Raw genomic sequence first — 15,185 nt, forward strand, 5'->3', positions numbered from 1 at the left:
CGAGTCATCACAATCCCGCGCGTTCCCATTCCGAAATCGGGAAACAAACACTAAAAGCGTGTTGGATCGGTCATTTGACATGATCCCATCAAATTTAGGACATATTGTTTTCCTTAATGCAAGGCAGATCTCTACGGTGCATGAAGTGGTGGACCCTTGGGATAGCTATAATTAAGGCCTGTGTAGTTTGAGAACCCAAATCATATGAATTACCAAAATTAAAACCAGTAGTAGTAACCAGTAAGTAACGTTTATCCCTTTATAATTAGAATTAATGCAATGTTTTTTTTTTTTTTCAAATAAAAAAAAAAATTGATTATTACTCAGTGAAAAGAACATGAGAAAAAAAATAAACAGAATATAAAGAGAAAACGTGATGAAGGTATGTGAGTTCAGATCAATCAAAGAGCCACACTCAGCCTCGTCAGTTCTCTCTCTCTCTCTCTCTCTCTCTCTCTTTCCCTCGCCAGCTGTTTCATCTCCGCCTGTCTCTCAACGCCATTAACGCCCATTCTCTCTTTACTCATTCCTCGAGCCCTTAGATCCACGCGTGGAATTCCCTACATTGGCGTTGCTGATTGGGTGATATCGCTCCCGATCCGTTCGTTTCTGCAGCCGCTGGATCTGAGTCACCGGCGTCGGTTCCTGTAAGTTTAATCTCCCTGATCCCGTAAGATCTTCAATTCTTCTCATTTTTGTTCTCTCGGTTAGAAATTCAGATATCAAACAAATTGTCGGCCATTTCATTAATTTATATTCGTTGTGTCCGATCGCGTGGGATTTGGGAATTAGTCTTGTCCGTGACAATGACGGCGGAGGTGGATGCGCGTGGAATTGGCGAGGTTGCAAAGGGTGAAGTTGAGGAGAAGTGTAATCCGCAGAGAGAAAACAACGGGGTTGTGATGGTTAATGCGAACAGTGCGAGTACTAAGGACGACTCCGACGGCTCTTACGTGTTCGTAAGTGGAAGCGACGCCATTTCTGACTGTCACGTTGAGCCGTCGGATCTCAATGAGGATGTGGAGCACGTGGAGAATGTCGGTGCGGGTAGAGTTGCCGAGCTGAAGGTGGTTGAGAATGGCGGTGGTTTGGGGGGTTCGGATTGTGGAATTAATGAGGGAGAGGGCGACGGTATTAAGGAGGAGAATGGGACGGAGGCTGTTGTGGAATCTGAGCCGCAGCGGCCCGTGGTTGAAGAGCAAATCAAGGTTAATGTTGAGGAGTCTTCTGGGGATGCCCAAGAGATTAACAGATCACAACCTGTGGTTTCGGGTGCTGCTGAGTCTGAATTATATGAATCATCAACGCAGGCCGATGATGGCAAGGCGGAGGATAATAATTCAGACTCAGCTGCTGAATCTGAGCCTCAAGCGATTGATGGCCAAGAGAAGAAGGTTGAAGAGGAGGAAAAGAAACCAGATTCGTCAACAGACGGGAAAGATAACCACGAATTTCAGGATATAGTTAACGTAGATATTCAAAATGATTTGGATCAGGAGAGGGAAGCACGGGAAATGGAGACCAATGAGGTTCCTGTGGAAGGTGGTGCACCAGGGGCCCTTGTGGGAGACTTGGAGACGAAAAACCAGGCAACTGCTCCTTGTCCTGTGAATCATACAGAATTAGAAAGAGAATTTGGTGATAGCGGTCCTGTCTCTGATGAAAACGGGGATGGTTCACCTGCCAATCACGCTCAAGATAGCCCTTCAGAAACCGTTGATGGCCATCAAAAGGCAGTTGAACAAAATGGGTCTTCTGAAAATACCGAAAGCTTGCCCTCCCCATTTATTTTTGGGAATGCAGCTTCTAATGAGATTCCTGTGGAAGCGAACTCGAGGGAACATGAGGTGGACTTGGAACAGACTTCAAAAACATCTTCATTTCAAGTAGCTGATACACAGTTTGAAACAGAAGCTGTGCCTGATGAAAATGGAGATCGCTTGCCTACCGATCATGCTCAGGATGGCATTTCAGAGAACTTTGTTGAGAATGACTTGGTTGATGCCAGTCAAAACACACCCGAACATAATGGGTCTTCTCAAAACGTGCAATGCTTGCCCTCCCCTGTTGCATGTGCAGTTATTCCTGTTGAAAGTGGCAAAAGTTTCCCAAGTGCTCCCGACAATCATACCGAAGATGATGCTGGGAATGAGGCTTCTTCAATTATGGAGAAGCTTCCAACTTGCGTTGCTGATGATGAGAGGCCAGAGACTGAAGTTGGGAACTTATGTTCAAAGAGAAGCGAAAGTACTGATTCTTGTCCGGCTGAATATACAAAATTAGAAATCCAGGTTGAGAATAGCCTTAATGAAGCTATTAAAGATGAGAATGGCCCTGATGAATGTATTAAAGCCGAGCAAGGCCCTGCTGAAACCATTGAAGGTGCGAATGGCCCTGATGAAACCATTGGGGGTGAGAATGGCCCTGATGAAACCATTGAAAGTGAGAATGGCCCTGATGACACTATTAAAGCTGAGAATGGCCCTGATGAAACCATTGAAGGTGAGGATGGCCCTGATGAAACTATTAAAGCTGAGAATGGCCCTGATGAAACCATTGAATGTGCGAATGGCCCTGATAAAACCATTGAAGAAGAGAATGGCCCTGATGAAACTATTGAAGCGGAGAATTGCCCTGATGAAACCATTGAATGTGCGAATGGCCGTGATGAAACCGTTGAAGGCAAGAATGGCCCTGGTGAAACTATTAAAGCTGAGAATGGCCCTGATGAAACCATTGAAGGTGAGAATGGCCCTGATGAAACTATTAAAGCTCAGAATGGCCTTGATTATACCATTTTAAGTTGCCATGCTGATGATGCAAGATCAGAAACTGAGGCTGGTTCTGTTGCCATTGATTCTGAAGAAAAAGTGTCTGACTTTTCAAGTGATGCGGTGAAGATAGAATCCGGAATTTCAAGTGGGGTCATTGATTGTGCTGATGGCCAGCCTCATTCTGTTTCTGCTACAAATGTGGAACCTCATGTAAATGGTTTGGTTGAAAATGAATCCTCTACTAGTCTAGGTGCTTATGTGAAATCAGAGTCTGAAGTTGCGAGATCAGAAACTGAGGCTGGTTCTGTTGCCATTGATTCTGAAGAAAAAGTATCTGACTTTTCAAGTGATGCCGTGAAGATAGAATCCGGAATTTCAAGTGGGGTCATTGATTGTGCTGATGGCCAGTCTCATTCTGTTTCTGCTACAAATGAGGAACCTCATGTAAATGGTTTGGTTGAAAATGAATCCTCTACTAGTCTAGGTACTGATGTGAAATCAGAGTCTGAAGTTGAAAATATGCCCATAAGAAGTAGCAGGGATATACCATGTGATGATGATTCTGAATCTGAATCCAAGGTTCCGGATGTCTCTGCTAATTTGACTGAAATTGCAGTAGACAGTGTGCCAGATGCTGTAGATGTTGAAGATGGAGTTGATCAGTCCACTGGTATAGATAGTCGTGACAAACCAACATTTCAAGGAACTGAGGGCATTGCTGTGGTTCATGGTGATGAAACCTCAACAACTTCCCCAGACGGTTCCAACATTGATGCTTTGGAAGGACCGTACTATTTAATCAGGATCCCAAGATATGATGACGGAAACATAAGAGAACAGATCAAACATGCTCAGTTACAAGTTGATGAGAAGACTCGAAGCCGGGATGCTATTCGAGCTGAAATCCAAATGCAAAGGGTGAGGAATCTTTACAATTTCTTTACAATATTTTTTTAGACCAAGATTTTTTTTTTTCCTGTTATATTATTGTTGCGATGCTTGTATGATTAGGCCATTTGGAAGGAGTATGGTGAAAATTTTGAAGCTGCCATGTCGGAAGAGAAAGCTGCGAGAAACTTGCTTAGGTCCAAACGCCAGGAGATGGATTCGGCTCAATCTGAGATTAACAGAGTGAAGAATGCAATTTCTGTTGAGGATATTGATGGCAGGGTACTCACTTCTCTTTTTTCTGCAGATATCTGAATGGGGGAATTTCTATGATCTGTTTATTTGCTTTTGTTTTCTTGTAAGCAAATATGCTTATCTTTTCAATTTATTGCGCGTATGTAGATACGAAATATGGAACATGCGATTCAACATGAGACCCTGCCTCTGCGAGAAGAAAAGCAGTTGATTCGTGAAATCAAGCAATTGAAGCAACACCGTGAACAGCTCTCTTCTAATATGGGTAGGCAGGATGATGTACAGCAGGCTTTAGATCAGAAAGAGCAGATTGAAGAACGCTTCAAGGTACAGTTTTCTGGTTGCTCTCATCATGTTTTAATTTTTATGTAACTAGCAGGTGACTTGAGCACACTTCAGATATCTATAAACTTTTTACACCTTGTATCTCAATACTTCTAAAAAATTTATGTAATAATCTATTAGGATAACTTCTTGTTTTATAGTATTACAGAGTGGCGTTCAATTGCTAATCTATTTTCCAGCATTTACAGTTTCTGAGGAAGGAGCTGGATATACTCAGAGACAATGTTCTGAAAGCTGAAGCTGTCACTAAAGCTGCAAAAAAGATATACAATGAGGAAAATGAAAAGTTGAATGAATTACAAGCTCGGTTTAAAGCTGCAGATGACATTCGCCAAGAAGCATATGCACATTTACAGAGCTTGAGGAAACAATTGTATGAGAAGGTATGGTTTTTTGATATTTGCGTAGGATCCTTTTGTTTGATGTCCAAGTAATATGTACAATATGGCAATTTTCCTTTAGGGGATACTTAGCTGGACTTTGTCAACATATAAAGTAACTTTTTTTTGGCCCTTGGGTATATCCAAAGATATCAGACCACAGAATAGAAAGTCTTTCCAAAATGTGGCAGCAGCCATGCCATGTCAAAATCAACAAGTGAACATCCAGGGATATTAATTGCAGAAACATCATATGTTATATAACTTGTTGAAGCTTTTACTGCCACATTTAAGAAAATAGCTACAATAGTCTCGGCTAAATTTGACTTCAAATGTATTTCAGTTAATTTTGATTACGGTGGAATTGTATCTCCTGGAGAGATCATACATCTGATCGCTTGTTACAACTATGATCTCTGTCTTGGTCTCTCTCTCTCTCTCTCACACACACACACACACACACAAATGTGAAGGGCAATCTAGAGGAGAAAGTTAAAATGAATTTACTAGTCGGCAACTCCAAATTGTGTAGACAAGGCCTTATGACTAGAAGAATATATGGGAAAAGTTATTCGGATTTGATAATCTACGGAATTAGATGATAAGGCGCGAAGCTATTTTCCACTTAGATTATGCTGCACTGTGAATATTGTGTCAGTGTAATTGTTGTTTTTAAGCCTGATCAGATGTGTTCTTTTTCTTCTCCCTAATTGGGTGTCTCTTGTATACTCTCCATGTACTTGGATTGCGCCTCTCTTTGGAGATGGTGGACGATACTTTATTTTGTTTTTATTGGCAGTTTTAGAGGAATTTTTCTCCCATTATGTGCCGACTCCAGTAGCTGATTTATGTTGCAGAACGAATAAACAGTCCGCACCATGTTTTTTTAGATATTCTGGTTAAGAAAAGGAAAAAGTCATGGAATCATAACAAACTTCGCACATATTTACCTCTTGGAGGACATGTAAGGCCAACAAAAATGTAACATCGAGAGGCAAATTTTTGAAACAGAGAGATTGACCCTATTCTCATTCCTTAAAATCTGCAGACCAAATACTTTCGGAAGTACAAGGATGACATTAACGCAGCTACTGATTTAGCATCGAAGGGAAATAAGGAGGAACTGCAACGACTATGTGTTAACCAGGTAACTTTCATGCAGTCTTTTGTTGCTCTTCTCTAGCAAATCAGCTTTGATTTTGCACTTACAGAGATCTACTGTTTAGGTGGGGAAAGTTATGGAACTATGGAACAAAGACAATGAGTTCAGGAAAGAATACATCAGGTGCAACACTAGGAGTACATTGAGGAGATTGAGGACACTGGATGGCCGTTCACTTGGTCCTGATGAGGAACCACCTGTAATTCCCTATTTTGTTAATGAAAGGGTGGCCAGGGATAACTCTGTATCCCTGCAGTCAGCTGCGGAACAAGAAAAACAAAATGTACAAGTGGAAGCTGAAAAAGTAAAGGAAAAATCCATCGCGAAAGCTGTGGAACAAAAGAATGAGACAACTAAATCTAAAAAGCCTGTGAAACCTGCACCTTTGGGGAGTGGATTAGCAACTATTTCTGGCAGAGATGTGATTGAAGAAGCAAGAGAAGAAGAGCCTAAGGTGACAAAGGAGGAAGAGGAGTTGGCCAGGAAAGCGAAGGAACTGAGAAGGGAAGAGGAAGCAGCCAAGTTGAGGGAGCAACAGTTGTTGGAGGAGAGGGCCAAGGCCAAGGAGGCCCTGGAGAGGAAAAGGCGAAATGCAGAGAAGGCCCAAGCCAGGGCTTCTTTAAAAGCACAGAGAGAAGCTGAACAGAAAGAGAAGGTAAATTCCACTAATTGTTCCCAATTCCATTACTTCAATTATCATTTTAGCGTAGCCCAACTATATGTGCATATGCCTCTTTTTTTTTTTTGTGTCTTTCTGTATCGACTCAGTATGGCATGTGGTCTAATATGCAGGAAAGGGAAAAGAAAGCAAGGAAGAAGGAAAAAAGGAAGGTTGGCGCAGTAGAGGCCACTGATGGTGGTAATGAAGGAGAATCTGCTCCAAGCTCAGTAACTCCAACTGAAACTCCCAAGGAGTCTGAAACTGGAGAGAAGGCCTTGCCGGTAACAAAGAGGTCCCAAAGAGCACCACAATTTATTAAGCAGCAGACCAAGGCAAAAGCTGTTCCCCCACCTCTTCGCAACCGCAGTAAGAGAAGGATGCAGCCATGGATGTGGGTCCTCCTTGCGGCATTGGTTGTTTTTGCCTTGTTTTTGGTGGGGAACAGCAGCTTCTCTTTTGATTTTGGGCTGCTGCAACGGTTTGGTTTCTGAATACTATCTCTCAATACATCATATTAACTAGGTATCGCTATAGAGGTTTGGTGAGGTATTCCGTAGATATATAAGCAATTCTTTCTTGCTCTTCACAGGATTTGTTTTCCTCATAGTTCTATTGAGTTAACTATAAGTGGCTTTTTTATTTCACACACACACACCACAAAAATAGATTTGGTTTTCTGTTTAATTGCTTTTATTAAAGAACCAGAGACTTTTCGAGTGTTGCTTCCATATTAATATAATAATAATAAATATGGTGATTTTTAGCTTAGTTTGCTTCTCTCTCTAGCTTGCTCGTTTCGCGCGTTACACGCTTCAAGTGTTGGATGACGACATGACGTCTTTTTTCGAGCAGCAGGACAAATGCTCCTCACTTCTCTCTCAGGTAAATTAACCTTCAGGTACTGCCCGTTTAGCCCCACGCAATGTTAAGAATTTTTTTACAATTTTGACAAACGGCCATGGGTCTTTTAACAAGAGTTGATGGGGGCAATGTGAATGGGAGTGGTAATGTAGCATTACTTATTTCAAATTCACCGATTTGTTAAATAAAATAAAATAAAATTGTGTATGTTATCAATAATAGGTGGATCTTTTTGACATTTCATTCGAACAATCACCGACTTCAAAATCATCTTTTTTTTAAAAAAAAAAAAAAAAAAACTAGTATAGTCTCTTTCATTTGGTCGTAAGGTACCTAAATTTCAATGTTTTGAAAAGTCGATCTCCTCCACAGTCGAATGTAAATTATAGAATTTCATCTGCCAATCAATCAAATATGGAATTGGATAAGGAAAATGGACACTTTGAACTTTGAAGCCTCGAACACAGTGAACCAATTGCCATCGAGCTTGAAGCAAATTGTTTGCCTTAAAAGTCTAACGAGACAAAGTAGTCTAAAAGCTACATTTTCTTCTTAGGGATAATAATTAAAAGCCGGTACGAGAGAAAATAGTGAGAGAGATATTTTTGTCCTCCGCTTAACTTGGACAATCAAACCGCTGATTGGTTGCCATTTTATGCGTTCGAGCGGCATTTGAGGTATTAGAGCATTTGTAATTTACTGAAATTTTGACGAAAAATATCATTTTTGTTATTTTATCTACCTAATTTTTAAAAGCACTAAATACCAAAATTCATAAATATTCTCTACTTCAAAATAAATACTATTTTTTATTATTCTTTCAACCAACCAATCAAAGACTAAATAAAAAAAAACCAACCAAAGACCCTTCTAGAATCCAGACTTCTACCAGACTCACCCTTAGACGACCAGCGGAGGCTCAACGACCGGCTTCTAGATCCACCGGTTGACGCTCGACGATCGGCTTCTCTGCTTCTAGATCAACCGGAACTAGCTTCTTTGACAACCGCCTTCTAGATCTACCGGTGGACGCTCGACGATCGGTTTCTCTGCTTCTAAATCCACCAAAACCGGCTTCTTCGATGACTGTCTTATACATCCACCAGTGGACACTCGACGGCCGGCTTCTCTACTTCTAGATCCACCGGGACTGGCTTTCCATGACGGTCGGCTTTTCCACGACGGCCGGTGGAGGATGACTATCAACGACCTTCGCTGGCGAAAATATAATAAAAAATTGCAAAATAATAAGAGACGATCGATTTTGCCCTCGTCTCATCAGACGAGGGATTTAGACAATCTGCAAATCTACTGTAGTAGTAGAGAGCTTGTTGCGGACGACATTTTAAGCAAAATCGTCTGATTTTGGTGATTTCGTCTGTTTAACGACTTCACTACAAATGCTATTATGACTTTTAAAATCAACTTCTTTACAAATTAATATAACAGTTTATAATTGATGACAATAACGAATTAAGGGTGTCTCTGAGATTGCGATTTTATAGACAATAAATTCGATTTTAAATCAAATTGCAAAATATAAATAATTTAAGAACTACGTTTTTAAAAATTGCGATTTAAAAATTCAGATTTTCTGTGTTTTTAAATAGCAGGTAAAAGGGTCTTTTTTTTTAAAACGTATAATTTTAAGTGCTAATTTACGATTTTAAAGGCCAAACAACGATTTTGCCCAACGCTTAACTGTATTTTTAAATATTACTTTCTCAAGTTTCACTTTTTGAAATTGCAAACCAAATTGACCCTAAGGGTTCCTCCAAAATATAAATTGGTTAAAAAATAATTAGCCTTTAAATAATTATTTGATAATTCATATTTAACCAAATAATTAAGAACTTGTAATTAACAAATTAGTCATTATAATTATTTCATTAAATCATAGACTAAACTTATAATTTAACTTGAGGGGGGCGGATTGTGTTGAAATTTTTTTAGGGGGCCAAAGGAAAAAAAAAAATACTGACCTAAAAAATATATATATATATTAACAAATTTAAAGGCTAATTATTTTTTAACCAATTTATATTTTGGAGGAACCTTTTAGGCTCAGTTTGGGTTTGCGATTTCAAAATGTGCAATTAGAAAAAGTAATATTTTAAAATGTAGTTAAGCGTTGAGCAATAATAAAACAACTCAATGTTTTATATTTCAACTGTGAAATAATATGATTATTCAAATATGGTTTTTTTTTTTTGTAGTTTAAATTTGTGTTTTTTTTTAAAAAAAAAAAATTTATAAACTTTATTAATAAACTGATCAAACGGGTCGGGTCAACCCCATTATTTAACAGGAATGTGTTAGGGTTTAAGAGTTTGACCATTTTATCTAAACGGGTCGGGTCCCTAGTTTACTTGTTTTGGTTCAATTTCTAAGTACGAAAACTTAAAAGAAAAAAAAATAACTCTACTAATTTTTTTTAATTTTTGCATTTTTTGTCAAGTTCTAATTCAATAAAAGAAAAAGGCTTTGTTTTTTTTTTTCTAAGATTTTTTTTAGTTTGGTGTTTACTTTTTAGACCGTGAGAGAAAGAGGGAGGTAATATGATTGTTTAGATTTAATTTTTAATGTTGAAAAAAAAAAAATTGTTCAAATATACGGGTAAAAAAGAGTTGACCCATGGGTCAAATAGATTAATCTTATATCGACACTTTTATTAAACAGGCCTAACGATTTAACCATTTTATGAGTCAAATCCTATTTCATCCATAATTTTTGGGTACAATAGGTCAGCGAGAAATGGTGGAGAGGGTCAGAATTCACGTGGTTCACATGCGACCATGTACGAATTAAGTAATTGTGCAAAAAAAAAAAAAAAAAAAAAAGGTGTTTGGGATCTAAATCTGTGTGCGTAGAATGATCCTGACCGTTAAAATCATGCACGCATCTCTTTACGTACGTGGATGGTTGAACCAGCGATACCCGGTACGATGACGACATGAATGAGGGCATCTTTGAGTGGCTGGTGTTGGGACAATCACGAGAGCGATTGCCAACTGTTTAAACAAACAAACAAAACAAAAAAAAAAAAAAAAAAACAAAACATTTTGTACAATTCTCAAGCAAGTGGATGATGTCATGATGGCCTTTGCATCTCACGAGTGCTACGAGCCGTGTGGGAGTTTTTGTGTGGATGCATGTTTTATTTTTTTTCCCTTTTAACCTTTTACTTAGGAATGTTGTTACCTTATCAAACAAATAAATAAAACCCTTAAAGTAAATTTTAAGAATTAAATTTAAATAAATTATGAACATACCATTGTGAATACTCTAACTAATTAAATGCCTAATGCTAAAGCGATCTTTTATAAACCAATCATGTTCCTATATGTGGTAGGCGGAACTAGTTATCCATAACATGCGGATAGCGGAACTAGTTATCCACGTGCCCATGTTACAGACTGGGCTTAGAAACAAAGAAACAAAGGATAATGATCGCCAAAAGAAAGAAGAGAGATACGGGGAAGAAAGGATTATGGGATGATGATGGGACTGCTCACTGATCGCGGAGTACGTGCGCTTGTACGGTTTACTCTCTCATAAAAGCTCTTAAATGCTTTGTAATAAAACAGATAAACAAAAAAGAAAAGAAAAGAAAAGAAAAAAAAGTTCGTTTTTCAGTGAACCACAGACTTACAGCTGGCGTCACGCTGTGCTTCGTGTCCCGAGGACCCTACTCGCACTCGTGCCGCATCATAAGTGGCCACGTAGATGATACCAACAGCGTAGTGGCCCGCAGTACGCTGTGGACTTTCGATTGCTCAATTTATTTTCTGCCCTCTCTTATATAACATTTATAATTAAATTTGAACAGATGAAAAAATTACAATTATGTGTGGTAATTTAATTTTTTTTTCTTACAGTTAATTCCATTAGACTTTTTATATTATCTTTTGTTTTAGATAATAAAAAAGTATAATTTTTTACTTTACTTACTATTTTTACAAATTTTATATTCTATTATATTTTCTTTAAAAATTCATCTTTTTTTTTTTAAAAAAAAAAACCACCAAAAAAGAATAGAAAAAAAATAATTGTAGTAAAAAAAGAGAGAGAAGATAAATAAATTACTAAAAAAGTAATACAACAGGTATAGTATTAATCAAAAAGTGAAATATATGTTTTAGGTAAAGAGGAAACAAGTTGGTGTACCATCGTAATTTTTACCTCATATTATCATATTAATTAAAGAGTAATGATTCATTATTATCTAAATATATAATTTTTTGCCACCTTACCTATGTGGTAAGGTGGTCTCCCACTTTAATTTATTTTTAAAAAATAAAAAAAAAATCAAAAAATAGTGGGGACCACCTTACTATATAGATAAAATGATAAAAAATTATATATTTAAGTGGTAATAAATCATTACTCTTAATTAAATATACATAATATAAAAATTTTAGAGCACCTATTAGAGATGCTCTTATATGTTATAAATCGTCTTTCCCATTTATTTACCCGATGCTTGAAGGCCTTGTGCACAATAAATTTGACATTCTATAATGAGGATGATTGATTAAGAAAGATATTTAGGCTAGCTAAAATAATTCAAATCTTGTTTTGACTGGTCAAGATGTTGGAATTTGACTAAAATAAAATACATCTGATTCATCAAAATGTTGAAATATTAAGTTGTTACTATAACGACTCAAGAAAAAAAATATACTAGTCATATATGTGTTATTTTTTCAAAATAATTAGTTAATTTGAAGTTTTTCTAAAATTTTTTATAAAGTTCAGTTTCACCCAATAACTAAGTAATGTAAAACTTCGCACTAATAAATATTTTTATAAATTACTTATTCTACGTGAGTTATTCATCTCTTTTCGATATGAGACTGCAGTGTTAGTATTATCAAATTTTACTTACCAAATGGGAAATAAAAGCGTTAAAAAGCCATTAAAAATTATAAAGACTAACGTGTGAGTTTGTTATAAAAAAGTTGTAGTAGCTTTATAAAAAATGTTACTTCAAATAAATGTTATAAAAAAAAAAAAAAAAAAAAGGAAAATCATACTGATTTTCAACGGAGAGGATTTATATCAACGGATCGGATCAACTTTGAAGTCTTTTAATTGATTTTTATTTATATTTGAAAAAGATAAAAAAGAAAAAGAAAAAAAACTTAATGAAAAAACGTTGAGAAAGAATTCCGGGTAAGTTCATCCCTCCATTTCTGACAATTCCATCACACCAACTCCAAGAAGTCAAGGAGAATGAGGACAGGACCATCTTCCGATTTTGCCCTGACAAAAAAGTAGGGGGTAGAGGAAGGGGTTATTAAACTGGGCCTAAACCAATTAATTCCCATTAATTTACATTGGCAGCAAACAAAGGAGTAGAGCCGTAGAGGAGTAGAGGACCACTTGGTCCACTTCCAAGTTGAAAGAGGCTTTCTTTATTTATTTGTTTAATTAAAAGGAGAAAATAATAAAGAACTAAAAGTAGTAACGTACAATAATAAGAGCTTATCGGAAAGAAAATAAAAGAAAAAAAAGTACGAAACCTAACCTACAATCCTTAGGCCCAGAATGGGAACGTACAAGATTGCACAGTGAATGAATGAATGGGTTGGCAATTGGAAGAAGTCATAGCATCTGACCAGATGCATCGTACTTGAAATACAGCTGGTTCCCACACATTTGTGTGCCCTCCGTACGATCTCTTGCGCTTTCCTTTTAGTGTACCAGATTCATTCACGCACGTATTACCCCGCACGCGCGCGGTATATGTTATTTATCATTTTTCTTTTCTTCTTGGTTGATGTCCATTTACTTCTGATTAATTTTAATTTAAATAATAATTCAATCAAAAATTGATAATGCCGCATCGACAGAAAATAATAAGAAATAAGAAAAATACAAGAGAATGCAAATAGCATTTTTATATTTTATATTAATTAACGTAATATATTGTAATTAGTTTTTTTTTTAATGTAATTCACTTTAAAAAATAAAAGTCATAAAATTTCATTTGTCTATTAATATATGAGAAATATATTTTTTATTTTTTTATAGAATCACATATAACTCTATTAATATTATTAAAAAAACATTTGATGCATCTCACAATTTCAAAAAGATCCATAACAATATTTTAGATTGAATTAGAAAAATTTAATTGAACTCAATTTTTTCTTTTTTTTTTAAAAAAAAAATAAAAAATAAACGATTTGTCTCCAACATTTACATGCAATATAGATAAATAAAGAGAAATAATTTTCTTACATCCGTCTGTTGTACATTTTTTATATAACTTTTTTCAAAAAAATTAACTTTTGAATTTGTAAGTCTACATGTAAGTCTTACGATTTAATAATTAATTTTAAAAAATATATATATAAGATATAAATATAACATATCTTATAAATAAATTGCACCGGATCGAAATCGGACCCATCCAAAACCTAATTACAACTGTAGATGGAGAAGAGAAGGTTGTGGATAAATTCATTGCGAATGGGAATGCAAGCACGCAAGCGTTGTGTTGTGTTGTGTTGTGTGCAAGTCTCCGAAATTGGGCGGCATTTACGTGACGCGGACGACACCAGAGGAACGCGGTTTCTACTTTTGTACCGATGCCCAATTGCCCATATTGAAAGAAGGAAGGAAAAAACAGGGCCAAGTACTATTTAACCGTGACATCGACCAACTTTGTCCTTCTTTTCGCGCCTTCTGCTGGATTACCAAACTGCCCATTTCTTCTCTTTCCTTGAAATTCCGTGATTTCATTTTCACATTGCGTTCTGTTGACCTGCTGCTTTTTTACTGGATGACAAAAGCTTCTACCTTCTGCTAGACCGAAAGGTAGAAAAAAACGAAATGGCAAAATTAATCCTATATATCTCGCTTTTTTAATAAAGTTTGAATCAACTTGTGCCCCCACTAATATAAGATAGACGAATAGTAGTCTTAGCACAGGCCTTTGCCCCATTGGTTGATCTAAAGAAATATTTATATAGTGTGCAGGTGGGAACAACGCGCGGTCCGGTGGCCTGAAAAACAATACGAAGAATCTGTACGACAACGGCAATATAGTCATTTTCTATTTAAATCTGTACGATAACGATAATGATAATGATAATATAATAATAATTTTACATTCACGCTGCACGCTTACTTAGTTAATTGGATCTTGATCAAGAAACAAAACTCTCTTCTCTATGGTCAGCAGATAGTTATTTCGTAAAGAAAGAAAGAAAGTTAGCTCGCACAAGTCAAACCGTAATGGATTAAATGGTATTAACTTGGTATCACGTTTAAGCATATAATTAAATAGTATTAAAATATTTAGATAAATAGAGAACCCAACAATTTTGTTATTTGAATTACGTACTTTCAAACTATAAATAAAAACCTAACAAAAGAAAAGAGTCGAATAAAGATTTGGTGGATCAGTTTAGTCATTAGAAAAATTTACCAGAATTTTATGAAAACTTGTGTTGTAAAAAGTGTTTTGCCGTCGCTGAGCAAGCGAAATGGTCCAAATTCTTGCATTCATTGCTGTATAAGCAAGAGATGAACAACCGGGGGGGCATGTACAAACAATAACCAATTAAGTTTAATCATCAAATTAGAACATAGGATAATATGCCCACAGTTCAAGGCATATAGCAAGATACCAAAACCTGCATGCTAAGAAAAGATAGGTATTGGATTTGGAAGAATGTTTGGGGAATGAGCTTCTTTCTTTCTTTTTTTTTTTTTTTTTTTTTTTTTTTGGAAGGGATGAGCTTTTTCTTCTTGTTACACCTAAGAATATATAATTAGCTGCCGAACTGAGTTTAGATTATCCGAATAATGTTAGCGCTCTAGGTGCCTAAATGGAACATAATCATATT

The 15,185-nt window shown here is 36.5% G+C and overlaps 1 protein-coding gene across 2 annotated transcripts; it reads left to right on the forward strand.

Annotated features, from left to right (window-relative positions):
* Positions 1-443: 443 nt before the first annotated feature.
* LOC133870283 (uncharacterized) lies at positions 444-7,233 on the forward strand. Of its 2 annotated transcripts, XM_062307371.1 has the most exons (8): positions 444-647; positions 793-3,692; positions 3,786-3,944; positions 4,065-4,244; positions 4,451-4,645; positions 5,691-5,789; positions 5,869-6,459; positions 6,597-7,233. In XM_062307371.1, exons 2-8 carry the CDS (start codon positions 807-809, stop codon positions 6,954-6,956), a joined length of 4,470 nt encoding a protein of 1,489 aa, XP_062163355.1. In that variant the 5' UTR covers positions 444-647; positions 793-806; the 3' UTR covers positions 6,957-7,233. The 2 variants fall into 2 exon arrangements, with proteins under 2 accessions (XP_062163355.1, XP_062163354.1); XM_062307370.1 differs by having other exon boundaries at positions 444-3,692.
* The last annotated feature ends 7,952 nt before the right edge of the window (positions 7,234-15,185 follow it).

The sequence above is a fragment of the Alnus glutinosa genome, chromosome 6 (genome assembly GCF_958979055.1).
Source record: "Alnus glutinosa chromosome 6, dhAlnGlut1.1, whole genome shotgun sequence".
NCBI classification, from domain to species: Eukaryota; Viridiplantae; Streptophyta; class Magnoliopsida; order Fagales; family Betulaceae; genus Alnus; species Alnus glutinosa.